The sequence below is a fragment of the Phascolarctos cinereus genome, unplaced genomic scaffold (genome assembly GCF_003287225.1).
Source record: "Phascolarctos cinereus isolate Bilbo 61053 unplaced genomic scaffold, phaCin_HiC Scaffold_3;HRSCAF=262, whole genome shotgun sequence".
NCBI classification, from domain to species: domain Eukaryota; kingdom Metazoa; phylum Chordata; class Mammalia; order Diprotodontia; family Phascolarctidae; genus Phascolarctos; species Phascolarctos cinereus.
The window spans coordinates 226,293,324-226,312,446 of NW_027555736.1; the positions used below are offsets into that span (position 1 = coordinate 226,293,324).

At 38.6% G+C, this 19,123-nt stretch overlaps 1 protein-coding gene across 13 annotated transcripts in view; it reads right to left on the reverse strand.

The window, feature by feature from the left end:
• TTLL5 (tubulin tyrosine ligase like 5) overlaps positions 1–19,123 on the reverse strand; it is a 352,672-nt gene that overhangs the window by 273,765 nt on the left and 59,784 nt on the right. For 12 of the 13 annotated variants that reach the window (XM_020986244.2, XM_020986241.2, XM_078151465.1 and 9 more), the window contains exons 10-12: positions 13,953–14,054; positions 11,975–12,066; positions 10,624–10,731 (exon numbers count right to left, since the gene is read on the reverse strand). In XM_020986244.2, the coding sequence (XP_020841903.1) occupies positions 10,624–10,731; positions 11,975–12,066; positions 13,953–14,054 (302 nt within the window). Of the gene's footprint in view, positions 1–10,623; positions 10,732–11,974; positions 12,067–13,952; positions 14,055–18,904; positions 18,986–19,123 lie in introns of those variants that run through there. The other variant, XM_020986246.2, reaches the window with a different exon arrangement.

Genomic DNA, 19,123 nt, shown 5'->3' on the forward strand with positions numbered 1-19,123 from the left:
AATATTTTTGGTTGTTTGGAGAGAGAGTATACTAGTACCTAAGTTTATCAGGAAAAGCTTCACACAGAGAGTGGCGCTTGAGCTGATTTTTGAAGGAAAACAGAGATTTTAAGAGGTAGAAGCAAAGAGTGGCCTAGGGGAATAACAGGACTACTTTTTCAAGAGACTGGAGTAAAGAAGGAGATGGTAGGGCATATCTATCAATCAATTTAGTAAGCACCTACGTGTATTAGCCTAAGTGCTGAGTTGTCAGGTAAGGAGGAGGGGAAAAGAGGGAGCTCTTGGCAGATAAATTTGATTTTTTTTTCAGTGCAGTATCAAGCAACAGGCAGCTAGACAGCACAGAGACACAATGACCCTGGAGTCAGGAAGCCCTGACATCAAACCTAGCTTCAGATACTTACTAGCTGTGGGACCTTGAGCAAGCTGCGTAACCTCTGTTTGAGTCAGGCTTATTAACTATAAAATGAGGATAATAACAGTACCTACTTTGCAGAGTTGTTGGATCAAATGAGATATTTACAAAGCACATAGCACAATGTCTATTACATAGTAAACACTGTATAAATGTTACTGTTTTATTGGTGGTGGTGGTGGTAGGGGGTGCTATTTGAGGCTTAAAGACTCTGGTAAATGTGCCACTTGTTTTATGTTGGCTGGCATAGTTTCCCTTTAAGGAATTAATGATGCCATCCTGTGGATTTAATTAACCCAAAGAGCTAAGTCTATAAATATAAAGTCATGCCTTAGATAGCAGTAGTTCAGAAAAAAGACCTGAGGGTCTTAGTGGACTGAAAACTCAACAGGAGTCGGCATTGAAATATGAAAGTCCAAAAAGCTAATACAATTTTACACTACATTAAGAAGAGAGTAATGGTCCAGATAAGTTCTGCCTTCCTCTGATCACATGTGGAGTATTGTGTTCAGTTCTAAGAGCCACAGTTTAATAACTGTATTAATAAGTTAAAGAGTATATAGAGGAAGGTGACCAAGATGAAGTGCCCTGAAACTAAGATTTACGGAGATGAGTTGAAGGGACTGGGCATGCTCAGCCTGGAAAAAAGAAGACCATAGGGAAATGGGGCACGATATCTATCTTCAAGAATCTGCAGGGCGTTCATGTGGAATAGGGCCACACTGGTTTTATGTGGCTCCAGTGAGCGGAAAAGAGACAAATTTAAGGCTTTGAACAAATTCCTGACAATTAGAGCTGTCCAAAAGTAGTATAGGCTGCTCTGAGAAGTGGTGGATTCCCCTTTCTTGCAGGTGTTCTAAAAGAAACTGTATGATCACTTGTAAGTTATGTTATAGTGAGGATTTATTCCTGTTTAGATTGTTCTGGATGACTATCAAGATCCCTTCTAACTCAAATTTTGCGGTTCTGTGAGTCTGTGCTCTGGAGGTTTGGTTTTTGTTTTAGCAAAATTTCTATTACCCTGAAAGGATGCCTTTCTGATCAAATATTGCCAATTGCAGTCAGGAATACAGAGGTGGAGGAGGAAGATAGCATTTTATTTGAATTTATTTAGGAACTATATACTTTTTAATGCTATCACAAGTAAAGTTGTTTTTTATTGCATTTTATAGTCCATGAGAGCTCACTGCAATCTAATCAAGAAGCAGTTAGGTGATACAGTGGCTAGAGTGTTGGGCCTGGAGTTTCAAATAGCCTCTGTGGGTTGTATGATACAGATTCAATTAGGGGGAGAGGAATCAACGGAAAGCCTTGCTGCCATGAGGGCCCACTTGACATTAGACAGCAAAAGTTTGTGGTATATTTAGTTAGAAAAACTGCAAAACTTTTTTCAGCAATTTTCAGTAACAGATAAAATAGAAGTGGAGGGAGGATGGGGAGAGTTGGGACTTGGCAAGGCATGAGCACTGATAGGACAGGGCAGGAAGGAATTTGAGAACAAAGAATAGTGGTGAGTTGAACTGATTCACAAAGGAGTCAAGAATGGAAAAGGAGAAGAGTAGTCAGAGCAGAGGTGATGGTCTAGCAAAACAAAGACAAGGGGAAATATTGTAGGTTGTGGTAAGGACAAAGAATAGGTCTAGGAGGAATAAGGCATAGGCAGGGATGGTATAATAGACTATGGCTTGATAAAGAAATTTGAGAGTTCTTAATTATGGAAGTAGAGCACTTATTGGTGAGGTCAAGATCAAGTCTATGAGGATGAAGTAGAGGAATGAGTCATGGGAGTTAAAGAGATTAGGGAGTTGGGAAGTTGGAGTATTTGAAGGAATATCACCCTCTATGTCAACATCAGTATTTAGATATAGATGTCAATGTAGACATAGATATTGAAGTCCTCTACTATGAGGAAAGGAATCTGGGTGGAGATGGACATTGCAAACAAAGCACTGAACTCACTGAAAAAAGAGGAAGAATGCTCTTAGGGTTAGCATATGATAGCCACCAGGATATGGATGGGGCAAGAAATATGAACAGACTGAACTTCAAAGAGATTACAATGGAAGGGGCTGGTAGATACAGAGGGTGGGGGGAATGTTGAGATGCATGGGGATTCGAGTAGACAGCAGGAACTAGAGAGGAGAGATTTTCTTTTTGGTAGTCTGGCATTTGCATCACAAGAGTGGGGAGGATAAACAAGGGTGAGGGTTTGCTAACCACTGGAGATAGAGTTCAGACAGAGAATCAGTGGATGGGAAGAACTTTTCAAATCAGGGGAGGTGAATAGGATGTTTTTACCTCATGGTATCCCCATGTGAATGCCTATAGTGTGTGGATGTTTACTAATCAAAGCAGCAGCAACAGCAGGCATACAAGTTGTTCACACTGTATAAGCCCTGAAAAGGGCACATTCCCCCACCTTATCTAGATTAACTGTTCGACCCCTGTTCATCTCATCTCCCTTCTTTCTTCTTCTTTCTTCTCTCCATTTTTCAATCATAGTCAAATTTGTTTTATTAAGACCTATCCTTTCTAATCTATATAATGACGCTTCCGCTAAGTCAAATTTCCTCAATGGGAAAAAAAGTACTTCTCTTAGCCTCAAGGGCAACAAAGTTAAATATATACAAGCATGTTAAAGAAAAAGGAAAAGGGCTGGGCAGCACCAAGATGAAGGACAAAAAAAAATTTCAGCAAGCCTAGAAAAATGAGGTAGAAAAAAGGGTAAAAAGAACCACAAAACTGCCAATAATAAACACTAAGAATGTGAGGGAAGTTCCTACAAGAAAGAGCAAGCCTAATGAAAAATAGTTCAGGAAGGGAGGAAATGCGGGAGATGTGCAATGTAATGAAATGAGGATCCACTCAAGGTCTTCTGGGATTAGCAAGCACTTTACACTTCATCTTACCATCAAACCACTAACTACTCCTCGACTATCAGGGTGCTGTCCTGTTACTTCAGCCCAGAAGAAGTCTGGCCCTTACTATTCCTCAGGGCAAAGGGAAGTGTTGCCATAAAGTGGTTGTTTGAGGTTGGCATGGCTATATTTATCAAAAGTTACAGGAGAAAAATAAACTCTTTCCACTTTAAATTTGAGTTGTAAAACTAAAGAAGGTCTTTCCTTGGGATACAGAAAGGGAATTTTGAAAGCTACAGGGTAGTATTATATGAAAAAGATAACTAACAGAATACAACAATCCAAGAGCTAATCATATTAAATGGTCCATCAAAACTAATATTATGTACCACAAAGAAAGATGTATTTTTCAGGGGAAAAAATCAGCAATTTCATCCTTGTCAAAGAAAGTATAGAGATTAAAGTTCTTTCCTCTTTAGACATGCCAGACAGAATTATATAGCTTTATCATGCAAACTGGTTAATGAATAACAAAGAAAAAGTCCAGGATATGACTTATTATTTTAAAGCTAAAAAGAAAAAAATTAAGTTCAACAAACATTTATTTTTGGATCAATCACACTTCTTAGGATAAGTTTAAATTTCTAAGGACCAGAATGAAGTAACTTCCCAGTTAAGATAGTAACATGAAAGGTGATAGAGGAAATCAGTTCTCCCACATGTACTTCAGCAAAGATCATTTAATTAAAGGCATCATTAAATAGCTATCAAGAAATACAAAGAGCAACATGGGACAGTTAGGTGACACAGTGGATAGAGCACCGGCCCGGGAATCAGGAGGACCTGAGTTCAAATCCAGATACTTGACTTACTAGCTGTGTGACCCTGGGCAAGAGAAACAATAGCAAGATCCTCCATCTAGCCCAGTGCTGCACAAAAAGACAACCAGAAACCTGACAGCCCTGGGAAAGAGGTCTCACCAAGGAAACTAACAAGAGCTTACGTAAAAAATCTAGAAAGTTGCCAATACTACAACTGGGAAGTGATTTGCTAGTGGGGTGTGGAGGGGGGAATCTGCAGGCATACTCCGTGAAGACATACCAAGTGATATGGAAGTCAGCAGGACAGGATAAAAGAGGCCCTGACCACCCCACCAAGAATGTAGGAGGAGATAGAAAATGGCCTGGCATAAAAACTCTAAAGAGGAAATGAAGAAAATGCAACACAGTGAAGGCAAGAGATGATTAGAAGTTCAGAGTGGGCAAAATGTCCTAACCACAACAGGAGTACTTGGAAGAAATAAAACACTGAGATTAAAAAAATAAATAAGATATCTAGAGGAAAGAAGAACAAGAACAACGAGAAGAAGGAAAACCTCACCCAAGTAGTAGACAACTCCCTGAAAAAAAGAACACAATTAAGAGAAATCAATGCTTCAGTGTACATTTAATCTCTTAAACAACTGACCCAGAAAACAGGCTGAGGAGAAATAATTTAAGAATCATCAGACTTCCTGAAAACCATAACAAAACAAAAAACCTGGATATTATGTTTCAAGAAATCACAAAAGGAAACTATGTATCTATCAGAACCTGAGGGGAAAATGAAAATGAAGAGAATCCATAGCTAACTTCCTGAAAAACCCCAAAATAAAAACATCGAGGAATAGTGTTTTCCACAGTTTCCAAGACGAAAAAAAAAATACTTCATGCAGCAGAAATAAAGAGTTCAGGTACTAAGAAATAAGTCAGGTTCACACAAGACTATGAATCTTGAAATATGACATTCCAAAAGGAAAAAGACCAAGGCTTATCACGAATAACTTAACCTGCAAAACTGAATCTATACCTACAGGGGGAAAAGGCCTTTTAAAAGAGGAATTCCTGAGTATTCCTGATTAAATGATCAGAACTGAACAGAAATTTTGAAATGTAAACAAAGGAATCAAAAGAAACCTAAAAAGGTAAATACATTTAAGTAACTGGAAGGGAATAAATAATAACACTGCTTATCTTTTAGTAGGAGAATAAGAGACAATTATACTTGTGTATGGAACCCCGCTGTCTTAAAGGATCACAAAGAAAGTTAAGACAAACTAAGGACTTGGGAATGGTTGTAATCTACTTTTAGATAGGAAAGAAAAAGAGAAAAAGAAAACACTGAAGAAGAAATGAGAAGAAAGAACTTACTATATCTCATAATTAGGATCTATTAGAAGGAGAATATGCAAAAATGAATGGTGGAATGACAGAGAAGGAATAGAATTAATCTTACTGTTATCTGAATTCGACCAAAAAAAGGGCTAAACACACAGAAAAAAAAATTTGGTGTGGAAATATATAAACCCAACAGAGAATCAGGAAGGAACAGAGAACAGGGGAAAGGGGAAAGGAATAGAGGGAAGGGAATATGCATTTATATAATGCCTACTACGTGCCAGGCACTGTGCTAAGCACTTTACAAATATTATCTCCTTTGATCCTCACAATTGTGAGGTAGGTCCTGTTATTATCCCCAGTTTACCACAGAGAGGAAACTAAGGCAAACAGAAGTTAAGTGACTTGCCCAAGGTTACACAGCTATTAAGTGTCTGAAGCTGGATTCAAACTCAGGTCTTCCTATTAACTCCAAGGCTCAGTGCTTTTACACACTGCACCATTTAGATGCCTCATAAGAGACAAAGAAGGAGGAGATTTAAGAAGAGAAACAGAATGGGAAAAGGAACAGACATAGGCAAAACAAACTTTATATTTAAAGGTGGTTTGTAAAAGAGAAAAGAAATGAGTCTAAGAACAGGTAACTGGGGTCTGGGCAAAGTCAAGAGAGGGAAAGTTAAGAATTCCAGCACTTGAGAGTTAGAAAAGATCTCAATAGCTATCTAATGTAATCAAAAGATGGAAAGAATCCCTACACTGACATGCCCAGCACCTGCCTGAAGATCTCCACAACAGGAGTTGGAACAGACCGCTTCAATGACAGATTACTAGTGCTGACAATTTTCTTTTTCTTTCACCACCCTCTTCTTTGGAAGGAGAAATGAAGTAGATGGCAAATGGAGGAAAAGGATTAAGAAGATATAATGGAGAAAATACATAATTGACAATTATAACCATAAATGTGAATGTGTACAATTATAACCATAAAACAAAAGAGGGTATCAGAATGGATCAGAAAGCAAAATACAACAATATATGGTTTAAAAGAAACATCTTTGAAATATAAAAATCTGTAGTGTTAAAATGAGGAACTGGAGCAGAACCTATTAAACTCAAAAAAGCAAGGATAGCGATCAGTCTCAAACACAGCAACAGGAAATATTGACATGGTTAAAAAAGATGAGCAGATTGTGCTTTGTTATCGATAACAAGAGAATCAATGCTTAATATGTGTGTGTGTGTGTGTGTGTGTGTGTGTGTGTGTGTGTATATATATATACATATATATATATATATATATATATATATATATATATATACATATATATATATATATATAGAGAGAGAGAGAGAGAGAGAGAGAGAGAGAGAGAGAGAGAGAGAGAGAGAGAGAGAGAGAGAGAGAGAGGTATATGCCAAATGGTAGCACATCAAAGTACTTAAAGGGAAAGTTCAATGAATTCTAGGATAGGAATAAAAAGCAAAACTATAATCAATGGAAACCCTGCATTGTGCTCCCTTAATCATCAGCCTTTTCTGGATACAATATTGCCAAGACAACCCAGCACAAAGAGAAAGAAAAAAGAAATTCCAAAGCCAGCAGATTAGCACTGGTATAAAAATAGAAAATGACAATTTTTGGAGAGGATTAAGGTAGATACCAATGTACTGTTGGTAGAACTGTGTATTGTTCCAGCCTTTCTAGAAAACAATTTGGAATCCAAAAAGTCACTCAACTGTGCATACCCTTTAACCATGACATCATTACTATGTTTATAGCCCAAAAAGATAAAAGGAAAGAACCCATATGCACAAAAATACTCCTACAAAAACTTTTTGTTGTAGCAAAGAGCAAGTAACTAAGGAGATACTCATGAATCATACAAATGAATCATCACAGATGAAGGTAATGGAATATCACTGTGCCCTAAGACATGACAAAAGAGAGGGATTTAGAGAAACCTGGGAAGACTTTCTTCATGAACTGACATAAAGTGAGCAAAATCAGAATAGTTTATACAACTAAAACATTGTAAAGGAAAATAATGCTGAAAGACTTCAACTCTGATTAGTACAATGACCAGCCCCAACTACAGAATGATAATGACTACATTTCCCACCTCCTGATAGAGATACAGAATGAGAAATACATTTTCTGACATGATCAACGTGGGGATTTGTTTTATCTAACTGTTTATTTGTTACAAGGAACGGTTTTTATTTTGTGGTGGGGAAAGGGAGTAGTGATAGTGATGCAAAAAGAAAGAAGGAAGTTCAGAAAGCAACACAAAAGGACAATTTCGGGTCCACCATATTGAATTTGTTATGTTAACTGTAACGAGCTTTACATGATAGATAGTTTCATGGCTCTTTATTTTCTTCTTTGTACATGAAAATGATTGTGTCTATTGATGTTTATCAATTATATAATTATATATAATATATTATATAATATATAATAATAATAAAATTATTTTTTAAGAAGAGTGGCATGAGGCAGGGGACAGTGTATTTTGGGATAGCTCTCTCCCAAACCTATATGACCTACTGTTTATTTTTAATTACTTTCACTAATTCCCTGGTCTAATTATGGAATGGAATATCTGGTGATATATGTAACCTGAGTTTTACCTCCTGTGTCATAACTGTACAATTATAAGGAGTTGGTAGAGTAGACAAGCCAAAATGTCATGCAAAAATCATAGGCAGAGCAAGAGTAATTTCGCACGTCCTCAGGTTCCATAGAGCCCACAACGGAGAGACTCTGCTAGTACACATTAATAGGATCTACAAGTTGTAGAAATAGCTGGATCTCCATATAAACAGTGGAACTGCTTGAAGCAGCTCGGTGCCATCATGGATAAAACACTAGGCTTGGAATCAAGAAGATCTAAGTTTGAATCCTGCTATGTGACCCTGGCCAAGTCACTTAATCTCTGCCTTTTTTTTTTCTCTCATCTGTAAAACGAGGATAATAATAGTATCAACCTCACAGGGATGTTGCAAGGGAAAAAATGAGATCCATACAGACATACATGCACACACATACACACATATACAGAAAGAGAAAGAGAGAGACAGAGTCAGAGAGAGGAGGAAAGAGATAGAGAGAGGAGGAAAGAGATAGAGAGAGAGAGACAGGGAGAGAGACAGAACTTTGTGAACCATAAATGTTAATTAGGAGCATGAGCTAAGTCAGTCACATTCAACATACAGTTAGTACTATCAGAAAATGTTCTCTATAGGAAAAGTAACAGTCTGTTGCTTTGGCTAAGCTTTCCTCAGTCACAAAACTCGATTCTCAAAATCAGGTTTTAGACTGGATGCTCCTAGGGGCTCTCATTCTGCTCTAAAATTTTAAGAAAAGGCAAAAAATTACTGTGAGTCAGGTAGCTTAGGAAAAACTCATTTTTCTATCTTTAAATACAAAGCTTAACCAAATATGTGTATACCACTGTACCAAAAAATTAGGTTGGGACATTTGAAGGAAACAAACGATTGGTACTAGAGAGACTAATGAGGTAGGAAGCCATAAAAAGAGAAACATTTCAACAATCTAGGTCACAGTTGGACCCGACAGGTGGTAGGGTGGAGAAGAAATGACATAACAAACTCAGACTTAGATAGCAATGAATCGCCTCTGGCAAATATCCAAGGGCAGAAGAAGCAGTCAGAACAGCAGAGTAAGCATGCAGTGTCCCATCACATGGTTATCTGGCTTCCTCCAGAAGCACCATGACTCTTGCTTAAATCATATCTTCTTAGAAGTTTTCAATTCCTGTTTTACTGTTAAACAAGTGAAACAAAACAGTTTATTTCTTGTAATCAAAGCCCAAGGGAGGTAGGATGAGAGAGAAGGAGACGCATATACCCTCTTTTATACAGAATCTTGTGTGAGGGGAGAAGGTTAATGAACCAGATGAAATCCCAGGTCTGACAGGAAATGGAATTAGAACCACAAAGCCAAGGATGCAGTCAGCAACTTTAGAAAAGTCCAGATGCACCGGGTTTATTAAAACTGAAGACAAGTAGAGAAAGAGGAAAAAGGACCCAAAACAGATGGACAGCTCTTTACTGAGTCAATAAAACCCGATGCTTATTTCATATCTGACATTCTGTTTTCATTAATTCCAATAAATTTTTAAGCTTCCAAAAGGCCAAAAGATCTCAAATATAAAATGGAAAAGTACAGAAAGCTCTTGTATGTAACTTTAGAACATAATTTTATACCATTACTTCTAGATATGCAATAACCACTCATTAGAACAAGGACCACACATCTTATTTTTTTCCCCCCTTCAATCTGGGGAAAAAAAGAGTCAGTATTTGGGATGCATGCTTCCATTTCCCTGCTTCTGTTTGCATAATTTTGTGAGACCTCTAAGTAGGTCATTTAAAATGCATCAAGTAATTAAGGTCCAGTTCATAATGAATCAGTCCGTAGCTATACCATCATTACTATAGAATTTATGGTCCTCCTCTGCCTGTTTCAACCTCTATTCATAATCTCAACAGTTCTCCATGTTGAACTCCTTCAGTGAAAAATGGATGGCTATGAATTTCATGCACTCAGGCCAGGTTACAGATCTTGTATTCCTACTGTTTTCACCCTTGAGTTCAATAGTCAGGACACAGTGATCTTTTCCTTATCAATTACTTCAACCTCAGGGTTCCGGTGATAACTGGGCCCACATCTGAATGAGTGCCTCTGACTTTGCTTGCGACTACGATGTCAGTCGGTGACAAGTCTCTGGAAGAGACTGGTTTAGAACTCCTCCCCTGTGCAATCAGGGATGGAAAAAAAGAAGGGAGGCTCACCAAAAAGAAGAGCAAAGCAAAAAAGGAGGAGTCAATAGAAAACAGAAGAAAGCACATACTACTACCAGCCAAAGCTCCTTGGAAGAATTCCCAGTGTATCTCTGCCAGTGAGTTCTGGAATACATTCGCTAGACCAATATTTCTGCAGACCATAAAAGGCATTTTTTGGTCACAGTTTGATGCAGACCCCATTATGTAGCTCTAACTACTCTTACCCCACACAGATATTTCGTCATCTCTAAATGAGGTCCCAACTCAGCTCTTCATTGCCCTCTTAGTAGCATCTTTATATCCAACACCCACCATATACCCACCGTGCCCTCCCTGCTCCAGAATCTTATCACAGTTCACCATTAGACTTTTTGAATCTCCTTACCAAAACAACTGCTGCGGTGAGGAACAAAGGTTTTACAAGCAGTAGCAATAGCTAGTTCAGCAGAGATAATAGTCTTAATGATCAGATCCTCTACATGGGCCATCAGAGCTGCAAAATAAACAAAAAACCATGAAGAAGGAAATACAAAGTTGCATGTACTGCACCCTAGATTGTATTCATGAAAGGATATGTGCCCAAGTCCAAAAATGTCCAGATTCTGTTTGAATGGGTAGCTTTCAGTAAATATATATAGTGCAGGGGGAAGGAGTAATCTCTAGTCATCCTGATCTATATCTTGCTACTGGACCCAGATGGCTCTGGAGGAGAAAGAAAGGCTGGTGACTTTGCACAGCCCTCCCTCACTTAAATCCAATTCACTTGCAAGCTATGGCATCACCTTCCTGATGTCATGGTCCTCTTCGAGAACAAAGAATGAACAACAATATAGCCCAGGATATCAATATTGCACGTGTGTGTAAATGAAGAGAGGTGTCTATTTAAGAAAAAAGCATTCTTATTGTAGAAATGATGCCTATTTTCCCCTTAAATTCACACAGAAATACAGAATCTCAAGAGTTGGAAAGGGCCTAAGGATATAGCTAATCCAACTCAAACCTGAGTAAGAATTCCTTCTACAGTATACCTGAGAAGTGTTCTCCTCTTTTCTTGATGATTTCTTCAGATGAGAAGGAATTCACTACTACCACACAAAGCAGCAATTTTTCCTTAGATCAAAGTTAAATATGCCTATGTAACTTCTACCTCTTACTTCCTTTACAGCCAAGCAAAACAGATATAACCCTCTTTCATATGACAGCCTTTCAAACACTTGGAAACAAGTATTTCTTTACTATGAGTCTTTTTCCTGGTAGACTAAGAATACTCCTTTAGCAAAATTGTGTTTTCACGTTGCTTAGAGATCATCAGCCTTATCCATTTCAATGCCCTTGACAATATACTCATTGTCTATGCTTAATGCCAAATTGATCAGATGCCAACATGAAAGAGGGAGATCTGCTTAAAAGAACTTGAACTTCAGGCTTCTTTAGGGAAAAATAGATAAAATTTGTCAAATGAAGTGAAATTGCTTCCACCAATGATTCAAGGGCCAATAAAGTTTTATACTTTTGTCCAGGAAGCAAATGAAAGGGATTATCCCCAAGAGTCAGAAATAACTATTGTTTCCTTTCTGAAGCAGTAGGAAAAAGTACCCAACACCAACACTCATTATCCTGTCTGACAGCTTAGTATCACAAAGCCAATGATGGTGACTCCTAGCAGGAGACAAATGCCACTTTATTCTATCATTTCACTGGGAAGAAACAAAAGGGAGAAAGGCGTGGCTACTCACCAGTTGTGTCTTTCCCTTCTTGTTTCAGGTACCTAAGCATCGCACTCATGCTCCATTTGTTTCCATAATCTTCCACTTCGGGATCATCACAACTAAAAACAAATCGAGGAGCCAGGGGTCACACGTGACTTCAGGCTTTTTTGTCTTAAAGAATAAGATTCCTTTTGTTCACATAAACTCCTCAGGAAATATATCTTCTCCCTTCTCTCTCTCTCCTGCTATCCACTCTATTGTCCTGTTTCCTTCATCATATTAACATGAATGGAAATCAAAAGTTACACACTTTCCATATTCTGTTGGTGGTAAGAAAAAAAGCTAATTTTGTCACATCCAAATAATAGTGCTAGTCACTAGAGGGAAAATGATAATTCAAAAATCCAAAATAATCTAAGAAAGGTTTAAAGAAATTTATGCATGGTACATAGATAGGAAAATTTGGGGATCTGCCTGTAATCTTTGAGGAAAATTTTGTGCTTTCCCACAAAACATCCCTAGTGCTGCTGTCAGAGGAAAATAGGTTGGATGAGGTAAGGTTATAACCAAATACATTCATGCTTTTGCACCTGATATAAGCTCTTTATTTTCCCTTATGCCTTTCCCAGTTTTTGGTGTTAGTTAACAGGCTCACACCAGGGCATCAGTAAGCTTCACAAACGACACTACTATTACAAAGAAAAGAGGCAGCATGGCATCATGGATAGACAGCCAACCTTGGAGCAAGGAAAACCTGAACTCTAGTCCTTCCTCTGGCACCATACTGGCTCTGTGAGCCTGGGCAAGTACCTTCACCTCTCCAGGCCCTGAAGCTGCAGAGAAGATGCTGATCTGCATGGATAGAGACAGTTTCCTCATCAGGGAGTTCCCTACACCAGTGGTATTGAACTCTACAGGGGCCACAAAACCACACATAAAGATCCCTGAGGGCTACAGATTAACTTAGAAAACCACATTTTAACATTACTGTGTTTTACTGCATTTTTTATTTATCTGTTTTTCTGTTAAATGTACTTTAATCTGGATTGGACCGCACTCAGGAGTGTTATGGGTTGCCTGTTTACCACCTCTGTCCAACATCAATGAACTCACAGGTCCCATCCTTACCCAACATTATAAGTAAAGATATGCCATGACTGGAATAGAATCCCAACATTCAAAACGCAACAAATATTTATAAGTGACTATTATGTATATGGCTCTGTGCTATGGGTTGGAGGTCCCAAGAATGTTGAAAGTCTCACAGTTTGCTGTGTGGGGGGAAAATAGGTGTTTTATGTCACATCAAGCCGTTTCCCCATCACCTACCACATCTCCATTCACACTGGTAACCTTCCAAAATGAAGGATTTGATTTCTTTAACCATCCCAAACCCTAGTGAAGGGAAGTTCAATTAAACCTATAAAATTCTAGCTCCTATTCCAATGCCTTCAGATTCCTGGTTTCTTTCTTTCTTGGACCTGCTATGAATCTATTTTTAGTCTGAGCAAAAAGTCACTATTTGGGTTTCTTTTTTATTTTTCCATTTTCTGGCTAAATTGTTGAGTACGAAAGAAAAACAGAACAGAGAAAGTGTTTCCAAGAAAAGGGCCGGTCCTCCATTCCACTGAGTCCTCTTCCAAGATGGCCTCATTTCTTGCTTTCCAAAAGGCAATATCCCCCAGTGATCTTTACTGTAACTATTACCCTTACCTTAGAAAATGAGGAAGTACAGAAAGGTGAAGAAAGGTTTTTAACAAGGAAGGATGCATTGTGGCTGTGCCAGAAATGAAAAAAGCAGCTCCAAGCCTATCCTCTGCCACCCGCCAGCAATAGGGAATTTCAAACACACCTACTAAACATGGATGTGAAGTTCACTTCCCTAGAAATGCAAACGCTTTCATCAGCATTCATCTGCGAGGAGCTGACAGGCGGCGGTGCTGAGCTCGCCTGCGCCTCTGCCTCCCCTTCCCCCTGCTCTGGGTTCTGTGGCCACCAATCCTACCTGACATAGTCGCCACTCTTCTTGTTCACACTGTAGTTGGTCAGGTGCATGAACTGGTTCCGTATATTCTTAGCTCCTTGATCATATCGCACAGTTGCAAACCTAAGAGCAGGATCCAAAATGAAAGGCTAGAAGAGTTTCCCCCTTCAGATTAGAGGGAATATACAGGTGAGAATTAAGGAACCAAATAAGACAAAGTGGCAAAAAGGCAGTATCAATTTGGTGTCTGGGCTCAGAAAAAGAGCCGGGCAGGAGAACAGGACCCACTGGTGTACTGTGGGTATGTGACATCCTGCTGTTAGTACTTGATAAAGTGAGCAATGAAGAGCCAGGGCTGAGGTATGAGTCTTGGAACTGAGGCTCACAGCAGTTATGAGGCGAGTGAGCACAAGCAAGGAAAATCATACTGTTTATGCAAGAAGAGAAGAGCGACAGCAACAATGCAGGAGATGGATGGCATGGTGCAGTAAACTAATCTCTGGACTTGAAAGGAAGATAAAGAATAAGGACCAAAACATAGAATCCAGTCACAAAATGTATGTGTGTGTGTGTGTGTGTGCGTGCATATATAACAGTATAGATGTGTGCACATACATGTGTTTATATGTGTGCACACATGTGTATACGCACACATATGTATATGCGCACACATATATATATGTTTATACATAAACACAGGTATGTCTATCTACTTTTATATATAAACATATGTGTGTATATGTGTATACTTTTATATATAAACTTTACATATATGTGTATTCACATATATTTTATTGTAATCTTATATATACATAGATAGATTGATGCTCATAGAAATAATGGAGCAGGTGAGCACAAAGCAAGGAGAATTACACTGTTTATGTAGGAAGACTGACAGCAATATGTAGGCATATATTTATACTTATATGTTGGAAATTTGATAGAGTAGACTAAAATCAAAAGAATGGAGGAGCACTAAAGATGCATACCCATGGAGTTATTCTGAATGAGGTAAGACAGTATATAGGTCAAGATTTCCAATGAGATTCAATATCAACAAAATGTCACTTAGGTGGATTACTTAATTACAAATTTCTGCTCACACACCTTTGGAACTACATCACAATCCTTCACTACAGCATTTTTCTGAAACACTATCCAATTCTGTGAAAATAGGCAGGAGGGTCATGTAATTTACAAATTAATTTTCATATGTTTGCACAGACTATGAAAACAAAATTTATTACTATGATACCTAAGGATATCATTTTAAATTTTCTTCTTCCCTTCTTCTTCTCAACCACCCACTACTTTCACAAATGCAATACCAGAAATGTATAGCAGCTCAGAGAGAGCAAGGAAAGAAATTTCTATCAAGCAGGAATGGTTAGGAGCCCAGAGTTTAGAGAACTTTATTATCTTGTTAATAAACTACCTATTCAAATAATACTCTATATTCAAAAAGGACCACAGACTTTCAGAAACTTCTAGTTATATTATTACTTCCAATCATTTTACTTTGTGCTGAGTAAGCTTTGTCTATACATCTTAACATTCCTTCAACAGACTCTTTCCTGTTCTAGGGTAGTCAATGAATTATGTTCTTGTTAAATGCAAGAAGGCCCACCTTGGCCCCACAAAGGCTGCAGAGCCATTACCTCACAGTAACATACCAAATGCCACCCTCTCCCCTGGAACAAGAATGGGTTAAAAAAAAGATAAAATATTTTAGAAAATATTGTGAATTGTACTAGTATATCTACCTTGGTCAACAAATTGGGATTAGTGAATTGTAAGCTCAACTTGAGTCAGCAGTATGACATGATAGTCAACAAAGTGAATGAAATCTTGGACTAAACTGAGAGGCATGGAGACCAGAAATAAGGAAGTGACAGTTCCACTACACTCTGTCCTAGTGAAATCGTATCTTGAGTACAATGTTCAGTTTCGGGTACCACATTTTAAGAAGGGAAATAAGAAGCTAGTGAATATCCAGGGTACAGCAACCAGGATAGGAAAGGCCTAAAGTTCACGTCACATAATGATGGAGTGAAGGAAATAAGACTTAAGGGAAACATTGAGATTGTTGTTCTCGTTGATTTGTTTCAGTCATATCCGACTCTTCATGTTGCTTAGCAAAGATATCAGAGTACTTTGCCATTTCCTTCTTCAGCTCATTTTACAGATGAAACTGAAGCAAACAGGGTTAAGCAACTTGCCTAGGGTTACACAGCTAATAAGTGTTTGAGGCCAGATTTGAACTCAGGAAGATGAGTCTTCCTGACTCCATGACCAACACTCTGTCCACTGCTCCACCTAGCTGCCCAGGTATTGGGATCGTATTTAATGAGCTATATAACATGTAAGAGGAATCTGACCTGCTCTGGCTTAGCCTCTGGAGGCAAAACAATGAGTCATGGGTAGAAGGGACACTGAGGCAAATTTAGTTTTGATGGAAAGAAGACACTCCTAACAATTAGAGCTACTCCAAAGTGGAATGGTCTAATTCAGAAATCAGTGTTCCACTTAATGGAAGGCTTCCAACAAAAGATTGATGGCCTCTTGTCATGGGCTTTGCAGATAGGATTTGGGTTGAGCTAGCTGATGACTGAGGTCTAGCCCCCCATCAAAGCTCTCTGGTAGCCAACACATCTCTCTGGAGCTCCAATAATCCTTTTTGCACAAGGTCTGACATGTACATAGAAACAGATTCCCTTGACTCTATACCTCATCCATTGACTAAAACTATATACTCTTAATGCATTTCAAAATAAAGCTGCATGAAAAAATCATTCAAGATGCAAAAGTTCTTTGCTGGGGATACAAGGTAGAGAGAAGATAAGAAGAATGAGTCAAGGAAGACATCTAATGACAGAATTCAGAGGAAAAAGAAAAATAATGGAAAATAAATTTAGCTGAATGGCAAAGAAGAACACAGTAGAGGCTACATGGAAGCCAGGCAAAAGAAATAAGCATTTATATAGTACCTACCGTGTGCCAGGCACTATGCTAAGCACTCTTTAAAAAAAATATTCTCTCATCTGAGAGATAAGAAGACAAAAACTGGCGAAAAGCTTGTGTGTGGTTGAAGGGAAGAGTATATTATAACTTTCAGCTTACCAATAGAACCAGATAACTTTACAATCACATTAAATTAAGCAAGTTCTTTTCAGTTCACTTGCCTCTCATTTTTGTCCCTTTCCTTTAAACTAAGCTTTCATATCACATCAGATTCCATAATACTTCAGTCTAAATACTTCAAGATTTTTACCTGATACTTTGATAGATCTATTATAGTTAAGTCTAAATACTTCAGGGCAGCTAGGTGGTGCAGCGGAAAGACTGCCAGGCCTAGAGTCAGGAAGACTCATCTTTCTGAGCTCAAATTCAGCCTCAGACACTTACTAGCTGTTTGACCCTGGGCAAGTCACTTAAATCTGTCTGCCTCAGTTCTTCATCTGTAAAATGAGCTGGAGAAGGAAATAGAAAATCTGTATCTTTGCCAAGAAAACCCTGACTGGGATCACAAAGAGTAGGACATGACTGAACTGATCAAACAACAAACTAAATACTTCAAAACAAATTCGTTATTAGCACCCCCAAAACGATACAACCCCACTAAGCACCTCAAGATTGAAGTTGACCAGGACTTGTTGGAAAGTAAATTGAAATTTAGATGATAAATTGAATCCTCAAGCTGTATCAGAAGATGATCAAGGACAAAAAAACAAAACAAAACAAAACAGGAGGGTTGACTGAGGGCTTTGCAATTTACCTTAAAGGGAATTTTTGTAGTATATTTTACACAATGAAAAATTCTGTGGAATATATTTATTCTCCGACAAAAATTTCTTATACCAAAGGTTCTACCTCCATTTTAGTTATGTATCAAAGATCTTTGTTTCCAAATTCACTGGGAGAATCATGCTAGGGTTGTTAATTTACTATGTTAAGCTTCTGAGAGAAAGAGACAGAGAGAATGTGTGTACTTAATTCATTATAAAGTAGATGTGGAAAATGGTCTAAGACGAGGATATGACATAAAGAATAGAATCAATGAACATTCAGTAGTGCCTTTAAGTAATGATAGATTGTTTATTCTATGTCTTTATCCTTTTATAAATATGGAACCAAAGAGAAGGAAGTTAATTGGATAATTAAGACCCAATTCAGTCACTATAAGGTAGCAAAGCAATGCAGCACTTTATGTGAAGTCAGGAAGACCTGAACTCAAATCTCGCCCGAGACCCTTACTAGCTGTGTGACCCTGGACAAATCACTTAACTTTAGTTTGCACTCAGTTTCTTCACCTGTAAAATGGGTATTATAATAATAGCACCTACCTGCCACGGTTGTTGTGAGAAAAAAAAACAGAGGAATATTTGTAAAGCACTTTGCAAACTTTAAAATACTACGTAAATGTTAGCTATTACTACTCTGAAGGCATGGGCAAAATGGCCAGGATAGACACAGACCACATTTTTGATGATCTATAAAGTATTCAACAAACAACCATTCATTAAATCCCTACTATGTTATCTTTGGGAAGCATGAGACTGGATACTATACTGCAGACAGAGAGATGAAAACAACAATCTCTGCCTTCAAGGAGTTTATAATCAGAGAATCTTCTATGAATGACATGAAAGCAGAGGACTGATGGGGAGACCGTGGCAACCACACACACACACACACACACACACACACACACACACACACACACACACACACACGGCATCAGTGGCTGTCGTGACTCCAAGCCCAGGCCTTGGGAGGTGAGGAGACAGCGAATCAAACTGCCTTGCCAGAAGCCACTGGGTTTCATCTTGGCCTGACCCAGACAAACCCTATTGGAAGGGAACAAGAGGCCCAAGGACTCTCTGATCTTCTGTTAGCCAGCTGCAGCAGGGAGCCTGCCAAAGTGCTACAGTGAGTAGGGAGCGCCCTACAGAGACGTCTGGGGAAGGGATTACCAGGCTGATCCTCGGCCTCCAGAGCCAGGAACGGTTCAAGGTCCACAAACAGCAAGGCCCTGCCAGCCAGGGGGGACAGCAAGCATTGGGGGACTTCCCCCCCTTGTTGTTGCTGTCTCTTCCCTTTCTCTGACTGGGGTATTAGACTCTGGACAGCATGCAGCCTGTGAGGTAATCTGAATTCTTTGGCAACTACCAAGCACCTGAATTCTTTAAAAA